This window comes from Chelonia mydas, chromosome 2, assembly GCF_015237465.2.
Source record: "Chelonia mydas isolate rCheMyd1 chromosome 2, rCheMyd1.pri.v2, whole genome shotgun sequence".
Taxonomy (NCBI): Eukaryota; Metazoa; Chordata; order Testudines; family Cheloniidae; genus Chelonia; species Chelonia mydas.
The window spans coordinates 198,550,649-198,569,996 of record NC_057850.1 but is presented as its reverse complement, the minus strand read 5'-3'; the positions used below and the strand labels follow the sequence as shown (position 1 = coordinate 198,569,996).

Here is a 19,348-nt window from a genome sequence, read left to right as displayed (position 1 = left end):
TCATGGGTCTGGGTACTTTGTAGGCTATAAGGAGAAGGCAAGGAAAACACCCCTTTATCCTGCACCTAGGAAGTAATTGAGCAGTGCAACTACATTCATGAAAATGGGATCACAACCAGCCTTGGTTGAAATTCTGCAAAGGACCTTTGAGGTGAGATAAACTTCTGTAGACAGAAGGTTAGTCTGATAGGTGTAGTCTCTAGAAAGCATGTTATGATTTTCTTTTATATGTAACCTTTTGATTCCATTATCCTTACTCACTATCTCTTGACTCTGATAGTAAACTTGTTTGTTTTTTACTGTAAATATATCTCAATCTTGTCATACTATATAAGGAGCTGATCCTGAGATGAATCATATAGGCTGGTGTGTACGATGTTCCCCTGGGGATAGCCGGCCTGGTATTTCTGTGAGCGTTCAGTGGAGAAGGGGCTGGAAGCTACAGGGCAATGCTTCCAAGGGGTTTGGGGACTGAGATGCACTTATTAAACTGAAAAGCAAAGTAAGGGCTAGCATTCCCAGAGGAGAGTGCTTAAGTGGATAACACGCTGGTAGAGTCAGGGAGCTGAAACCAATATAAGCACAAGCAAGTTTCCTTCACGCTGGAGGCAAGATGGTAACAAGGTGGCTCTCAGTCGTGGGCACCCTGAGACCCGTCATAGCCATCACTCAACTAAATCCAGCTAGGAATTTTAGCACACATGGATCCATTCTTCTTAGCAAATGATAGGAAAAATCTGGCAGTTGTATTTCATGAGCATCGGTCAAATACTGTGGAGAGTGCCATACTTAAAAAAACCCCTAGACCCATGAACCAATCACCCAAAACCATAATACTAAACTTGACCTATATAACATATATTCAAATTCTGTGATTATTTAAAATCTAAGCAATTTACCTCAGAGTTAAATTATTAAAAATAATGCATTTTAAAATTATTTTCCCAATCTTTGCAGTCCTCCAGAATCTGCAGTTCTCTTTGTAAATTATTACCCTCATCCTTTTATTGGAAAATTGAAAATACCTTTTTTTCCCCCTTGATTTGGTATATTACTAAAAAATTCTGAAAATAAATTTAAAATTAAAAAATGACAGTGATGCTATACATATCTGACTAACACCTGAAATTTCTAGTGCTTGGAGGGCTGTTCCTTGGAAGTAGTAATGCACTTAATGAAACTCTATTCTGGAAAATTGTTTCTTTGTTTATTATTCAGTCTTGTTTGTTTGTTTGTTTGTTTTTTTATTGGACCTAATCCAAAAATCCGAACAAAGTTCTTTATCTATCTATCTATCTATCTATCTATAGAAATACAAAACTCTCCTTAAAATGGCGTTTCATCGTAATAAGGGGTTCAAGATTTGTCTTATTGTAATTTGTTCTTTGTAGCGTAATTGCATTTCAAGTTATGAGCTGGATTAATCTCATAGCTGAAGTTGGACAGGTTGGCATCTGTACATTTAGAATTCATGGAAGCTGTCCAGCTATGTCAGCTGGCTCTTTACAGATATCTGAAGATAACATTCATCTAATGAGGGCTGTTCATACTGTAGTACTAGAGGCTGTAGGGTACAAAAGTCTTCAGTCTGCTGAGAGCTAGCAATTTGGCTGGGACTGTTCTTCTGTTTGCAGTATGTAATGACATTTTCTTCCCGCCTCAGGACTTAGAGTTCAACTGGAATCTTTCATAGCGGAGCGAAGCTAGAAACTTGACAGATGCCTGTGCCGCCCCCGCCTCCCCCTCCTCCACCACCACCACCTCTCCCAGCTTCTGGAGGACCACCCCCAGCACCTCCACCATTGCTATCTTCATTACCTCTGGTAAGATCTGTTTTTTATTTTGATTAGTGTAGCAGGGTAAATTTTATCACAGATTATTGTGATAATAGCAGGGGCAAAGCCTGCAAAGTATTTTGGGTCAGGTGTTTTGAACAAAAACCTAGGCCGGGGGTTGGGGGTGTGTGTATGTGTACGTTTATGTGCACTTGTGCACATGCAAATTTAGCACTCATAAGTACCCCCCAAAACACAGAGAGCTTGATTTTAGTTTGAAAATGTGCATGTGGGAAGTGTTGATTTCTTCTTTCATTTCTAATAGCTTGTGTTAGAGATTTTAGTGTTTTTCCTTGCGGTGTATCCCCAGGAAGAAAAACACCTATGATGCTTTTATCATGTTCACACGTACAGCTACTGTATGTAACAGATCACCTGGTTGCATGTCACCAACCAGTGCATGTGCCCTTGCAGTGAGTGGCTGATGCCCTGTCTGGAATTCCAGATTCTTATTGTACTTTGGTTATGCTGATCCTTGGGGATGCTTCTTCAGGCCCTTTTTTATGTGTTGCAGTCACTTGTTTATGGGGAGTTTCAGCCTTGAAGCTATGACTGTAGAGAAAATAATGAATAGCCATATTCAAGGCCAAGCACCTCTGATTTCGTCATACACTTTCTCTGCCACGGCTATACTATTTGCAGCATGCATTAGTTTTCTATTGCTGTAGAAATAAGTGCCCAACTCTTTCAAAAATAGAGCTTGCTTTCTTTTATGCCTTGTGGTGCTGATATAAATACATACTTCAGACCCTTGAATTTCTCTTTCCTGCTCTTACATCCATGCCCATGTTGTGAAGGAGTCTATCAGTTTTATTTGATTATGTTCCAATTTTGTCCTCTCCTAGGGAGATATTACCTTGCACCTTCTTTATTTGCCATTCCAAGTTTTAAAGAATTAAAACTGAACCATCCCGCAAAACTATCAAAAAAGTGCAAGGTGGTGAAGGGGGAAGGAAAGAGAATAGTGCGTGGCCTGAAAACATACAGGTTGAGGAATTCTGGTTTCTCCGGTTTAATTTTGATCTTCAGGCATATTGACTGGAGTTTTCACATCTGTGTTCCTGATGTTTGTCTCACAAATCCAGTTAGATGCCGAAATAAGTGGCCTGATTTTCAGAGCAGTTTAATGCCCACAACTGCTATGGAAGTCAATAGAAGCTGCAGGTGCCTGTCTCTTGACATTAGCCACCTGTATTTAGGCACCTAACTTCAGGCATCCAGTTTGAAAAATTTTTCCATGATATACAAAGGGGCAGATCCTCAACTATGTCCCAAGTGTAGGAAGTGTGTATATGTGTGCAAAAGTTGCTTCAAGGTCAACATTGCACTCCCAGATCCTGTTACAGTCTGTGCAGGGCCAGTTTCTCAGCACAGAGTTAGTGCTGTCGTCAGGTTATTCTACCTTACACCAACTATAAATGGCCCCAGGTGGCTGAGAACCTAGCCAAAACCAGCATAACAAAGGGGTGTCCTGGTCATGCCACTTTTTCCCTGGTACACCATCAGCAGGAAGGGATTGTGGGATAAGAGCCTCTAGATCAGTTCCATGTAAATTCATTCCTGCACTGGGATGATCCTTTGACTAGTTATACTGGTTTTAGGGCCAGTTTACACTGGTGGCACAGTGGAAAGCAGCCACGTCACACTTTTTAGAATCTGGCCCAAAGTGTCCACCACTTCAGTTACAAGGTTACCTCTCTAGACCAGTTGGGGGCAACTATGTGGCAGGTTTATAGGGACTAGATGGCACCTTAATGACCCAACATTCTCCACAATCTACCTCAGAGTTATTCCTCTAGAACTAATCATGTTCTCAGGCAGACTGGTAACTGGCCTAATTCTTCTTTGGTGTAAATATCTCTCTCTCTCTCCCTCCCTCCCCCCTTCTTGTGGTAGTTGCAAATTCCTTCTGGAAGGCTGCGTAGCAGAGGCTCAACTAAATGTGTTGCTACTGTTTTCTGCAGTAGGTCTGGCTACTGCCTCCCATTATTTGTCACACATGGCACTATATCTGTTGGGGAAAAATGGAAATATCCCAGACATGAGGAGCTTTTAGAATATGCAGCAGCTGGCTTCAGTCAGTTCATACTCTGCCTCCAAAGGGGTTACGTTTTACCTTGAATTTTGCTCTCCTTCTGTTGCCAGAGAATGCTGACATCTTCCCATCATTTCATTTTAATGAATTACAAAATGTATTTCTAATTTATAAAGCATACTCAGTACATTACCCTGTCAGCTGGAATTTGGAAAATCTTCCAGTGCAAGTGCATAATTTAAAGGGAACAAATGGATCCTGCATAAAGAATTAGTAAGACAATTCTGCCGAATGTTATTCTCGCATAACAGTGAAAGGAATCTTCTCTGCTAAAGTTGAATCAGAGGGAAGACCATCTTTAAGAGGCCCTCAGTGTCTAGTTAGTGCTACAGAAGCAAAATGCTGACATAGGTCAAACCCCTGTTACAACTGTGCATCTGGCTAAAGGTGTTAATTGGGGAATCCATAACAAGTAGCTACAGACCCTAGATTCTTTTGCTAGGAAGATATTGTCTAGAATTTGGCATCTGTATCCTACAGCTGCTAAAACTGCCCAGCTGTTGCTACAGCTGCTGAATTTATTGTTGGAGAATGGAAATATAAAAATGATAGGCAGTAATATAAAAGTACCATTGAAACAAACAAGCTTTGCCTAGTCAATGCACACAGTTAAGTGTACACACACAGATGTAAGTAAAGGGGTAATTTTTATACCGATTCAGTTAAACCAGCACAAGTTTTGTACGTGGACAGACATAAGCCCGGTTTAAACTGATACAAGTGTCTTCACACACAAGTGTTGCATCAATTTAATTAAACTGATTTAAGTTAAACTGCTGCAACTTCTGTGTGTAGACAAGACACAAGGGCTCCATTTAGTATTTAAATACCCTGCATTTTCAAGCATGCAATTATATGGGATATGAAATTATATTATTTTTAAAAGAGTCCTGGATACTGATACATGGACCTCTTCAGTTTTCATCTTTGCTATCACTAAGGGGAGCTTGTCAGATTGGCCTTCAGAATAAGGGGAAAACCTATATGATGGGTATTTTATGAAAAAAATTATCCTGAAAGATCTCTTATCTTGTGTGGGAGCTTATCTTGGTATTTTATCTAGAAGATAGCACAGCTTTTCTTAGGGGATCAAATAACACTTGTGAAATGTTGCTATGCAGGTGTGATCTGACATCTGGCTTTGCTGCTAGTTAATTCAGGTGAACCTGCAGAGAGTGAGTCCTTGTGCTTACACAGATCAGATGACATTTGTTAAAGAAGAACCAGTCAGTTACTTCCCACTTTGTTTTTGTCGTTGTGGCAGAACGAAGTAGGTGAGTCAGGCCAGGCAAAGTCTAACAAAGGGAAAAGAAGGATGCTGAAGAATTAAGGGGGCAAAGAGTTGAGGCTGGTAGAGTAGGAGACTGTTGATGTAAGGGGAGTGGGGACAAAAAGATTGAACACCCAGGAAAGAGTGTAAAAACGGAGAGGAGGACTGAGATGGAACTAAGTTTTAAGAAAAAAATTAAAGAAAACAGCTGAAACAGAGCAGGGTTGTTGGGTTTGGTTTGATGGAGCTTCTCATTTCTACTTCCCAGCAGTCTCCTTTCTTTTTTTCTCTCTCCCTTTGGCTTTGCCATTAATGGATTGAGATGTGGCCCTTCAGTTCATATCTGTCAGGCTTTTTGACCCTTGTGGCACACCTGCCGCCTTATGTTTGTGTGACATGGTCAAGAAGTACTTACATATGCAACGTGGTTAGAATAATCATGGATCAAGACCACGCTGCATCAATTTAATTAAATGTCACTAATACTTTGGAGAATATTGGGTTACCGTGGCCACTTGAGATGTTAACAACTTCCACTCCCCAGGGTAAGTGAAATAATTCATAGATTCATAGATATTAAGGTCAGAAGGGACCATTAAGATCATCGAGTCCGACCTCCTGCGCAACGCAGGCCACAGAATCTCACCCACCCACTCCTGCAAAAAACCTCTCACCTATGTCTGAGCTATTGAAGTCCTCAAATCGTGACTTCAAGGAGCAGAGAATCCTCCATTACATTATCTACTTGCCTGCATGTTTTCTCAACATCTCATCTAAGATAACTCTGGATCCCTCGTTAAGCCACAGTCCTCAATGATTTTGCATCTTTTCTTTTCTCCAAACCCCGAACTGCTGTTTGCTCTTGAGTCCTTTGCAATTTTAATGCCTTCCTTGAGTCAGATGCAAATTAGTTTGGTTTATACTGGTTTTTAAATCTCTTGAGCTTGGAGATAGTCTGATGTGAATGCTTTAATTATAGAACTGTGTTCTACTTATTTCGTAGCTGACATTTTTTTTTCCCATTTCTTTTGTAATTCTATCATGCAAGCAGTCACAAAAAATGTTGAAATGATACAAAGACAGAATTCAAGGCATGTTAGGAACCACCTGTGCCCAACAGCTGAAAAACTCCTGGCTGCTTGAGCATGTAATAAAACAAGGCTTTCAAATGAATTTTCGAGAGGGAATGTGGGAGTATACATGCAGCAAGAGGTGTAGGTGCTACTTGTTAGATATTTATGTGGCACCGTAGGTGGCTGATACAAAATGTAAATATAACTAGCGGGAGTAATTGAGCATCACTTTGTGTGCCTGCCTTCAGGGGTCATAGATAAAACAGAGGGGGAGTTGTAGGAAGAAAAAAAATGATAGGTTTAGGCAGTGGCTTATAGAGTCTTAAATCTGGGTCCTCCTAATGGAAAAGGGGCAATTGAGGAGTTTGTCCTCATAGTCCAAAAAAACTGAGGAGTTTGTTTCACTTAAACTTTCTAATCTTTCTGTTTTCCTGGGCTCTTTTTCTTTTGAAGTGTATTTTTTTTTTTTGATTTGGTAGGGGAACGGGTTCCTATAACAGCCCATGATGATGTTAAAAATAGGCACTGGTTTGGTACTAGAAGGATTACAAAGATGTCATTGCTTAAGCTCTCAAGAGAAGCAGGACTGGCTCTAGGCACCAGCAAAGCAAGCACATGCTTGGGACGGCACATTTCCAGGGGCGGCATTCTGGCCATCCTTTTTGTTTTTTAAATCCACCAATGTATGGGAAAAAAAATAAACGAAGATCAAAAAAATCTCCAGTAGTGCGATAGGAGTGTGACGTGAAAAATATCGTGTCACGTCGTGACATGGTCACTCATAATGTGAACATGCGTAAATGTGTAAACGTTAACGATTGATTAAATCAGGAATCACGATTACTTGTGTGTACTGTGCCGCCCTATCAGCGCCATTCGTGCCAATTTCCATGTTGCATCGGTGCCAGTGGCTATAGGGCTAAAATGCCAGGACGAAAGCAACTTTCCAGTGCTGCCTGCCGGCAACAAAGAGAGAAACGGCAAAAAGAATTAGAAAAACTATCTCGTACTTCAAATAAGTATTTTTAAAAAGTCGACAATCAAGGAGAAAGCTCTAAGCAACGCATTGAACGTGATTATTCATCAACTGATGAAGGCCAATCGAACCAAAGATTCTTTATCAACTGATAAAGATGAACAACAATCCGACCAAAGATTATCTTCGCTAACTGATAAAGATGAACAATCACAATCCATCCAAAGATTAACTACTTCACTTGAAGAGTCCAGAAATGAAAAACTGTTATCCAAATCTAAAACTGAAGAATAATTATTGGAAGGTGGAGAGACTGACATAGGATCGGATCCAAGTACATGGCCGACAATAATTACTGATGCAATGCTAATGATTATTGTGAAAAAAGGTCCTTCAAAACTAGATCCTACATTTGAATATCCATTTAATGAATCAAATTGTCGATTTATGCCATCCAGTATGAAGAAGAAAATGAAAAATGGGGAACAAATTAATCTGTAATCACAGACCAAAGATGTAGGTTTTTTGTTTTTGCTGCAAACTGTTCTGTAACTCGGATATTCTTCTGGCCACTGCAGGTTTTAATGACTGGCGAATTTTGCATCAGCATTTGAAAGAACGTGAAACATCAAAAAATCATTTACGCTCATTGACAAATTGGATTGAGCTGTCAACCAGATTACATTCCGGTACAACAATCGATGTGGTACAGCAAAGTCTACTAAATTCAGAAATTCTACGTTGGCAAGCTGTGTTGAAACATTTACTGGCAATCATTAATTTCCTAGCCGAACAGTGCCTCGCATTCTGTGGATCCTCGGATATTTTATATGAGAATAACAATTGAAATTTCTTGAAATTCGTTGAGTTATTGGCAAAATTTGATAGTGTTATGGCTGAGCATGTATGAAGAGTGAAACTTGGAGAGATTCACACCCATTCTTTGGGTAAAAATACATAAAATGAAATAATACAATTAATTTCTAATGGAAAAAACACAACAGTTTTGTTATGAGGCTCATGATGATCCTATTCTCGATCCAAAAGAAAGGTTTAAAGTTGAATGTTTCTATTGAATGTATTCTGGATGTAGCTATAACTTCCATTGAAGAAAGATTTTATCAGTTGCATGGTCATTGTGAAACTTTTGAATTTTTATACGATATTGGAAATATTAAAAATCAGTTTTCCAAAGAAGACCTCATGAAGCACTGCCAAGACCTACACTTAGTCCTCAGTACTCATAACATTGCTGACGCTGATGGAGTAGAATTGTATGATGAATTAATAGCTTTATCTGAGCTAATAGTCCTAAAACAACTCCTCTAAAAGTATTAGAATTTATAGCAAGAAATGATTTTTTCACTCCAAACACTGCTATAGCATTACGCATGCTTTTAACATTACCAATATCAGTGGCTTCTCGTGAGCGCAGTTTCTCAAAACTGAAATTACTAAATTATTTGAGGTCCACCATGTCTGAAAATCATTTGTCAGGACTCGCATTAATTTCAATTGAAAGTACCATTGCAAAAAATTTAGATTTCACTGGATTATTAAAAGACTACGCAAGTATAAAAAAACAGAAAAATTCAGTTCATGTAAATTCTTTTAATTTAGGAGAAACTGGATGCACCGTAAGACAGTAACGTTTTTCATTACAGTGTATAGTTGAACCCAAATTGTTTGTAATTGTGATTTTGTTAAAATTGTTTTATTTCACAAACTACAAATTCTCTGTTTTCATTTTTTAAAAAATTTTAAACAGTCAAAAAACCTCCCAAAACAAAACAAAAAAACATTGCAAAGTGCAAAAGTGTGTAAAAGCTCCCCCCGTAAGTTTTTCATCCATATGACTTGTGCATGACTTTGAGTGTGGAAAAAAAAAAAAAAAAAAATTGGCCGCCCCTTCCCCCCCCCTTTTATTTGCTTGGGGTTGGCAAAAAACCTAGAGCTGGTCCTGAAGAGAAGAATGAGAGTAGGTGATTTGATAACCTGCTATTTGTTTTAAAGTGCAGTAGTCTGTTTACTGATCTGCTGCATGTGTCTACAAGCATGCATTTCTGATATTATGTTCAATCAACATCTATTAAAATGTTTATCTTAGGAAGTGTATGTACTAGACCCTCACAGTAGATGTTTGCTTAATGATTCAGACATTTCTGAAGTTAAAGAAAATATTTCTGCCTCTCTTCATTATACAGAACAAAATAATTCTGAAGTGTCGGGGCAGAAATGAACCAAAAAGACACAATGGTTCAAATAATTTAAAACCAACAGAATTACACCAGGAGTATATGTCCCATTGTTATGTTAAAACGAAAGGTGAAAAATGTTCTTGCTTCAGGAAAGCATTGAGTTAGTACAATGTAAAACTTGAAATAATGCTAAAGGTAAATTTATCATATGGATTAATCATAACTGTTCCAGAATTCTTATTTAATGAAATAGAATTAAGGGAAAATTACAATAGCTGCTGAACATATGGCAATCTACTGGTTTCTTCAGCTGGCTATTGTACTAAATTTCTATTCTTGCATTAAAAACCTCAGAGGAACAATTCCTCTCTATGTAGCAGTGTGATAAATGCATAATTTACACAGAGATAGAATTTCCAATGTTAGGGAAAACATCAGATGATCTCTGCAGTGGGGGACTTTTCCCCTCTTCTCTTTCATGCAGTTGCTATGTTTTGTCAGAGAAAACCTTGTAAGCCCGCTTAAGAAAATTGGAAGACGACAGTGTTATCTCTGAAGTTGTGTGGGAGTTGTTTTGCTGTTATGACATTTTTGTACTGCTAATGTTTAGAAATGGAAATAATACATGTAGAACAACTTGGTTGAATAGCATGGGAATTTACTGCCTCATGCATTTTGGATATATCTTTGAATACTCTTAAGTCAGGTACATGATTCATGTAACTTCTGAATATTTCTTAGTGTTCTGTTAACTAGCTCTGTTAAGAGGCTCTCCCAGATGTAGAGGTGAAAGATCACAATACTTTTGAGCAATGTCAGATCTTGGCTGTGTTTCAAATAGACTGACTTCTGTGTCTCTTCTAACTTCTAGAAGGAGTGATCTAATACCAGCTTTGGTTAGAAATCTCTTTTCAAGGGGTTATATATATATTTTTTTTATTCTGTAGTAGCTAGAATTGTCTTCAGTATGACTCTCAGATCTTAAGAATATAAGCAGAAAAAATTACTCTCCTTCCAGTTTGAGGTGATTTTTGGAGGCAGTAAATGCTGCTGCTCATTGGAATGAAGACGTTCTTTATGAAGTGATGCACTGCGCAGTCACTTTCTACCCAACTTTGAAGTGAATGCAGATCCCGCAGAATAGTGGGATAAGGAACTAGGGGTGCAAGTCAAATGTGGATCTCTCACAACGTAGTGCAGCACGTTATCAGTAGGCAGTCCGGATTCTATTGCAGCCTTTAACTTCCTAGTCTGTAGACCTTGAACTATCAGTCAGTTTTTACCCCTGAAATATCTATTTTGCTCCATATTTTTATCAAGCCTTTAAACAGACTCCAGAATCATAAGATTTCCCAAATACTGCAGTATTTGGGCATATGTAAAAATAGGTTTCTTACATTGAATGCAGCTTGAATTTGTTTGGTTTTAATAGCTGCAGAGAGGCAGGCTGGATTGCTGGAAGGCCTGGACCATTTGGCATGAGGAGCTAAGCATTCCTGTTGGGTTTCCAGTGCTTTCTTTGTTAACTCTAGAGGCAGGATTCCTTGAACCAACAGACTAAAGAACTCCCACCCCCTTTTTTTTTTTCTTTTTAGACCACTCACCAGTGCCAGTATTGCCAACTCCTGTTACTTTATCAAGAATCTTGTGATATTTGGTGGTTTTCTTAAAGCTGCTCCTGGGGACAACTGATGACTTGAGAATCTCAGTTTTCACTTAAAGGGAAATTTTGAGCCCTTATTGTTGTAGTGGAAAGCTTGAAAACACAAACCGAGTGTACGCTAAAAGCTCAGAAGGCAAGCAAAAAGAGCTTCCAAATATATATTTTTTTAATCTCATGATTTTGAGGTCTAATTCATAGATTTTTTTTTTTTGAAAGCTTGGAGTTGGCAATACTGCACCCCCAGTCTTATCTTTTTATGGTATCCCTGCATATTATCATTCAGATTAGAGTCTGAATTCGGAGTTTGGCCCATTCTCTTCCTGGGTCATCTCTCTCTGTAAAAGTGGTGATGAGAAGCTTAATTTAAAAAAAAAATGGTCTCAATATAATCTCAATATTTTTAGCTTCATATGGAGTATCATAAAAAATGGGGTGAGGGGTTATCTTGCTTTTTTTCCCCTGGCTGCTTGTGTGTGGATTTCAATTTGCCTCGCCTTGGGTAATAAAGAAAACTTGCTCTCTGTGTGTCTTGAGTATGTAGCCCATTGCGCTGTCTGATACAAGTGTAGTTGGAGATGATCTTCTTGTAGACATTGTTATCACCATACAGGCTGTAATTGCTCAAATAATCGGGGTATTTGTGGATACCTAATTATTTGATTTTTTTTTTTTTTTTTTAAATAGTGGAAGAGGCTGGCTTGAAAGGAATGGTACTTTTGTAGTCATGTTGAACTGTTACAGCTCAAGCCACATGAAACTGTAATCTTTATATATAACCTTCTGTATTTGTAGCTTCAGTGGGGCAATATGAATACGAAGATAAAACCATGCCAAGATAACATTGCTCAATTTATTTCTGTCTGGACTGGTACAAGGACATGTACTGCATATATCTGTAGATGATAATACTCTAGAATGGTGAGTTAACTAGGATCATGCTGACTTTGTTGCTAGGAAGCACACTTCATTTAAGCAGTTGTGTTCTGTGCAAGGCTGTTTTTATAATAATCTCCATTGTGCTTAACATCTGACTTTAGCAGAAAACATTCCAAACTAGAATGGCCGTAAGTTTTTCATCCATATGACTTGTGCATGACTTTGCTGAGTGTAACTCACTGAAATACCACTAGGCCATCTGCGATACATACACATACTCAGGTGCAAATTGTGACTGGTGGAATTTGCAATAGATTTCAATCAGTCAATTAGTACTATTCTTACAACCTTTCAGTTTTAAAAAAAAAATCCCATACAATGCCGTGAGTTAAACTTCTGTACATTGCTGGAATGTGATGTTACAAGAAACTGAAAAGATGTTCATTTTTTCCTAGTCTTAAACTGATTAGAGTTTTTCATGGATACAAAAGGTCATTTAAAACCTTTGAAATGTGTTTGCGTATGTAGCCAGACAAGGTGAATCATATAGTTTCTTTAGAGCAGGCCTAGATTAAATTATGATGCCTGTAGGAGGTCAGAGATGCTGTTATTATTTACTTGTATTACTGTAGTACAGAGGAACCCTCGTTATGGACCAGGAGGCCTGGGTGCTAGACAAATACAGAGTCAGTGTTGCCAACTCTCATGACTTTATCTTGAGTCTTGTGATATTTGGCATTTTTCTTAAAGTCTCATCTCCTGGAATTATGTCATTACATGAGAATCTCAGCTTTTGCGGGGGGGCAATGCTAGCCCTCATAGGTGTGGCGAAAAGCTTGATAATGTGAAATCAAAAGGCAAATATAAAAACCTTAATATTTATTTTTAAAAATCATGAGATGTTTAAGCCAATCTTGTGATTTTTTTCTTTTTCTGGGGAGTGGGAAGCGGGCTGACTCATGGTTTTGGAGGATTTCAGATTGACCGTATTGCAGAGTTCACATTGCCACCCACCTTGGTGCCCTGTGTGATTGTGTGTCTGAAATGGTTTGAAAGCCTGCTCTGTAGAAAGAGAACTTGACACAAAAGTGTACACCAGCCTGATCAAATTTGGATGCCAGAAAGTTAGGCACCTCAATAAATAAAAGCGGCTCGGCACTTCTGAAAAATCCATATAACTTCTATTCAGTTAACTAAACATGGATTTAGATCGGGGTTCTCAAACTTCATTGCACTGGGACCCCCTTCTGACAACAAAAATTACTACATGACCTCATTAGAGGAGAACCAAAGCCTGAGCCCCACCACCCCGGGGGGTGGGGGGAGACGACGAGGACTAATGTCCAAGCCCCCTCACCCAGGGCTGATTTCACAAACTGGATTGGTGTGTGCTGGTGGTGGTGGCGGCGGCGGTAGGAGTGATGATGGAAATGAGTGCTAGGGTCCAGCTGCAGACAGTTAAAGCCTTGTCTATGCTTCTTTCAGTTTCCCACCATAGCTACTGTGATGGGATATTGCAACCGCATGCAGTATCTTTGGGGACCATATTGTGTTAAGTTTATATATTGCTGTGTGCCAACAATTGTATGCAACTCCAGGGGGGAGGGTTGCCACCGCTCTGACTGGAACTAAGAGCTCTGAGTGGTGATTAAGGAGAATCACTCAGGTTGTAAACACCTCTACCCTTGGGGAGGCTAGCATATATTGGTTTAAACTTGGGTTTCCGGAGACCAACAGACAAAGAAAGGGTGTTTTCTATACAGACTGACTCAGGGCCTTCTTTCTGATCCAGAAAACATAAGCAAAGTTTCTTCTTGATCCTCATTAATTAGAAGTTGACTTGTGACCTCAAGGGTGGGAGGGGTGGAGTATGTATATGGCTTCCAAATCATGTGTTTTGGGTTTTTTTGTTGTTGTAATGCTAGATGTTCTCCTTACCCATATAAATCTGCTATCTAGTTCTGACTCCTGCTAAGCTCCTGCACTCCACTGCTTTCCAATTGTGTAGTCATTTACAATTCTGTAAAGAGTATGCAAAATACCACCATTCTGATTTGGTAGTGTTTTACACCTGCGGTGCACTGTGTGAATGATTACACAAGGTGCAGGGCAGTGAGAACCGGGTCCATTGACATTTAAGGGTCTTGTGGAATACGTGGGTCTTGCAAAAAGCAAGTCCCTATCATCAAGTGCAGTTAGTGCTAGAAAATCCTGTTTCTAGACATAGCTGCAAGTTAAAATTAATAGTAGTCCCTATCTCCCCTTTACCATTGTAGAGGAAGGTCAAGGTGAAGGAGAAAGCACCTTGGCCTGGCCATGCTGATTCAGGTTCTGTTTAGGTCAGCACAATAAAGTGATATAGTGCTGATGTCCTAATGTAACCCACATACCTCCTGGGTGTGGTGTTCTGTCCCATCTAGTGGCACTGAGACCACTTAGGGATTAATGAGTCTGCTCTACAGCCTCGGCTAAGTGCCATCTGGCTTTTAGTTCATGCAATAGAGGCTCATGTATTTTGCTCCAGAAGTCCCAGGTTCGATCCCGCCTGCCGATTGACCAGGTTCTGTCAGCATTTCAAGTGGAGGCTCGTCTGGGATTTCAACTGGGAAGTCTGTGAAGCTTGGGACGTGTTTCCTCAGCTAGGGGAAGTATGTAACCGACACGCCTTCTGAGTGTGGCACCCTGTGCTATCTAGTGGCACCCTGTGCTATCTAGTGGCACTGAGACCACTTACAGAGAGATTAATGAGTTTGCTCTACAGCCTTAGCTAACAGCCATATAGCTTTTAGCTCATGCAGTAGAGGCTCAGGCACTAAGCTCCAGAGGTCCCAGGTTCGATCCCACCCACTGACGACCAGGGTCTGTTGGCGTTAGACTAACAGACCCAATAAACCATTTTGTCAGTAAAGTGTACATTGAACGTGCTTTCCACCTGCATTTTGATTTGTACAATGCCTACTGAAAGAGAGGGGACGGGCACATTTTGAACATAAGTTATCTACATATTAGATTTGTTTTCCTTTATTTTTCTTTGTATATATCTGTGTGTGAACTCTAAGTGCATTAAACTAATCCATTTTCCAGACCTCTTTAAATCCTGGAAATTTAAAACAGAAAAGCCCTAAAGGCCAAGCCTGTGAGAGATGTTCAGAACTCTTAACAGACGTGGTATGCATACATCACATAAGAATATGAATGATCAGGGAGTTATTAGTTTTCAAATGATACCTCACAAGGCATATTTTGTACAAAGACTAGTACAGCAGTGTGTAAGTACAGGAGTGCTTAGTGCCACTCTGACATCCACAGCTGTGTGTCAGCCTTCTCCTGTCTCTTTTCTAGCCGCAAACCCATCAGAGCTTCTCCTGGTCAAACAGCTTGTGCAATTGATTTACAATATTCTTTCCCACCATCTTGACAAACTTGTGCAGCTCTGTATTTACAATAGCATACAGTCCTTAGCTCACTTAGCCAAGGGGCGGAGACAGACGGTATCTTTCCCCTGAAAGATCTCTCCTGGCTTCCCCTACTGAGCACTTCCTTTCTGAGGCTTTTCTACTTTCTGGGCTAGTGGGTTAATTAGCCTAATAGCTCTCTCCTTCTCATCCCCAATCTATCAGTAAGGCACAGCTTTACCCCTCAGATGTACTCTGGGGTGGTGATATTATTAGTGATCCAGTGATCAGAATGCTGGTACAGCTGCTGTTGCCCAGCTCTCTGTCACAGGCTGCCTAGGAACTGTGTGGTATAAAAGGCTGCAGATATGTTTTTGCTGTACTATTCACTTGTTTATTAACAACTCTACCCTGAATTGCTGTGGGAATTAGATCAAGAATGCATTTCAGAATCAACAGAGTGAAAGTACCCAGCCCAACCCGAATACCCACCTGAGTCAAGAAGGAATTCCTCTTTCTAGGTACCATGGTAGGGTTGCCACCTGCTTGTTTTTAACCAGCCTGGCCTGTTTTTGTAGTGTCTTGCCAGCTGCTGGTGCAAATGTGCCCTTTTTTCCCACTGGCACTAATGTTCTCTCTGTAAACTACAATAAACACGTGTGACAGTGTCCATGCAGCGTGTAACTTCTGACACGCACATGCCATGTGACTAAGAAGGGTGCATACTGGCACAGCACCTGGGTCCCACTCTGCAGGCCAGGCCCTCAGCTGAAGCTGCAGTAGCTCCTCTCAGCACTGGGGATCGGGAAGAGGGACAGACCTGAGGCTCACCAGTAGAGAAGGGTCAGGAGCAGGGACTGGGATGAGGGTAGCAGGGGCTCCTGGAAGGGGGCTCCCTTGAGGACTGAGGCTCCTGGGAAAAGGTAAGAGGCAAAGAGGCCTTGAACTGCCTTTAGTTCTCCACCTGCACCACTTCCTGTATGAGGGGAGCAGACAGGGTTAGGATACTGGTGTGGGGGCACCTGAGGGGAGAAGAGGAGGGTCAGACTGATGGGATCCCTCTAGGGGGGAGGACTGTGTCTGTTTTTTCCATGTCTCGGAGGTGGCAACACGGCACCCGTAAAGTTTTAAAAATACTAGCACAATTTTCGTCTTTAAAAAATAACTAATATTACCATAACTGGTAGAATCTTTCAAACAGCTAAATGCCTTTTACTCTTAAATAGCTATGGAATCTGAGCACCTCTCAAGTATTTATGCTGAGCACATCCCTGTGAGAAGACAATATTCTCATCCATCTTGTAAAGAGAGAGAGAAGAAGATTCACATGGCTATGGTGTAGCTGGGGTGGCACACAGAGTAGACTCCCATCATGAATGGGCCCTTGGAAATCTTCCTTCAGAAAGAGTCAGCATGGGAGGATTTAGTCTTCTTAAGTCCCTCAAAATTCCATCTTCTAACTTCATTTATGGTCAGCCTCATGCTCTACTTCTTTCATCTTATTAGGTGAATTGAAAAATACTATTTTGTTTTCACAGTGCAGATATTTGTAATCAGAAATAAATATAAAGTGAGCACTGTACACTTTGTATTAGAAAATGTAGAAAATATCCACACATTTAAATAAATGGTATTCTATTATTATTTAATAGTGCAATTAATCACATGATTAATTGTGATTAATTTTTTTAATCGCTTGACAGCCCTAGTTCTTATTATGCCTTTCTCCACTAAATTAAAGAGCCCTTTAATGTCTGGTATTTTCTCCCAGTGAGATTACTTATACTCTGTAATCAAGTGATAGCTCAGTCTTCTTTTTGATAAGCTTAAACAGGTTGATCTCTTTAAGTCTCTCAGTGTAAGAGATTTTTCTCCAGCTCTCAAACCTTTTATTTGTGGCAGCTTTTTTTTGCCCCCCTCTCCACTTATTCAATATCTTTTTATAGCTTGTGGACACCTGAACTGTATGCAGTATCGTTCTCACCAGTCATCTCCCTGCTCTGACTTGCTACTCCCCGGTTTCTACATCCAAGGGTTGCATTAGCCCTTTTTTTTGTCACAGCATCGCACTGGGCACTCATGTTGAATTGCTTGTCTGCTATGACTTAAATCCTTTTCAGAGGCACTGCTTTCCAGGATACCGTCACCCAGGCTCCAGTTATATACACTCGTGGTGCCCAGGCTCCAGCAATACTCAGGGCCCGGGGGCCTGACTCCACCAATGTTTGGGGCCAGGTCTCTCTCCCGGCCCTGCCTGCCGCCCCCCTGCACCTCCCCTGAATGTCCCCTGGCCCTCACTTGCTGCCCCCGCTCACCTCCCCGAGCCCTGGAGCCTGCAGCTCACGCTGACTCTGCTTTGCCGCTCCCCGCATCAACTGCTGCCGCAGGGTCCTAGTGCCCCCCAAACACAAATGGCAAGGCAGGCTGCCCTTACCCTACCCTTCCGTCCTAGCCCTGAGCCTCTCCAATGCCCCAAACCCCTCAACCCCAGCCCTCATTCCCCCACACCCTAATCCTCTGCCCCAGCCCTGAGCCCCTCCCACACCCCAAACCCCTCAACCCCAGCCCTCATCCCCCCACACCCTAATCCTCTGCCCCAGCCCTGAGCCCCTCCACACCCCAAACCCCTCAGCCCCAGCTCTCATCCCCCCGCACCCTAATCCTCTGCCCCAGCCCTGAGCCCCTCCCATACCCCAAAGCTCTCATCCTCAGCCCCACATCCCTCACCCCTCACCAGACCCCCTCCTGCCCCCAAAGTCCCTCTCAGAGCCTACACCCCCCATCCCCTCCTGCACCCTAATCCCCAGCCCAGGGCCTGCACCCCAGACCTCTTCCCCCCACCCAAACTCCCTCCCAGAGCCTTAGGCAGGTGGGGGGCAGAGGGTTTTTTTTTTGGGGGGGCAGGTTCTGGGCACCACCAAAATTTCTACAAACCTGCCACCCCTGCAGTCACCTGTTCTTCACGGATGACCTGGATTCCTTGTTCCTAGGTTAATACAATCCAATCACTTAACATTGGGCTGTATTAAAACGCATTTTGTTTTGAAGGGCCCAGCTTACTATGCAGTCCAGATCGCTCTGTATGACTGCCCTGTCATCTTTATTATTCACCATTCCACTAATCTTTGTGTCATCTGCAAATTTTGTCAGTAGTGATTTTATATTTACTTTCAGATCATTGATGAATTGATAGATTCATAGATACTAAGGTCAGAAGGGACCGTTATGATCATCTAGTCTGACCTCCTGCACAACACAGGCCACAGAATCTCACCCACCTACTCCTGCGAAAAACCTCTCACTTATGTCTGAGCTATTGAAGTCCTCAAATGTTGAATAGCATTAGTCTTAATACAAATCCCCGGGGAACCCTGTTAGAAACTCCCCCATTTGAGTTTTTTTTTTTGAGCTCAGGCAGTTCTTAGCCCATTTAATGTGTGCTTTATTGATATTGTATACTGGTAATTGTTTGAAACAGAAAGTGGTACAGCCTTACAAAAGTCTAAGTATATATTACATCTACACAGGGAGGATCATCTGAAGTTTCCAGTATTGGCTTCTGCCATAGTATATGGATGTGAACGAATGGTCTGATCTGATGTGCTACATCCTATGTAATATCCAGCAATAAAGAATTTTTGGGATACGAATGTTGGGGTGCTTGGTAGAGTAGGTAGGAAAGCCTCTATAACAAAGGGATTTAAAATAACAGCATGAATAGTGTCTATCAATGCAGAAACAACATGGCCTCCACTTACCAGCTTAAGTTTAGGTGGCGTAAGATAGGACATTAAATTGCAGCCTCGGCGGTTTAGGTTGGACATTAGGAAAAACTTCCCAACTGTCAGAGTGGTTAAGCACTGGAATAAATTGCCTAGGGAGGTTGTGGAATCTCCATCATTGGGGATTTTTAAGAGCAGGTTGGACAAACACCTGTCAGGAATGGTCTGGATAATACTCAGTCCTG

The 19,348-nt window shown here is 41.1% G+C and overlaps 1 protein-coding gene across 2 annotated transcripts in view; it reads left to right on the top strand.

The window, feature by feature from the left end:
• The window catches only part of WIPF3 (WAS/WASL interacting protein family member 3), a 56,363-nt gene that overhangs the window by 20,252 nt on the left and 16,763 nt on the right, over positions 1 to 19,348 (top strand). For both annotated transcript variants that reach the window (XM_037890486.2, XM_043541003.1), the window contains exon 2: positions 1,664 to 1,823. In XM_037890486.2, the coding sequence (XP_037746414.1) occupies positions 1,719 to 1,823 (105 nt within the window). In that variant the 5' untranslated portion in view covers positions 1,664 to 1,718. The remainder of the gene's footprint in view (positions 1 to 1,663; positions 1,824 to 19,348) is intronic.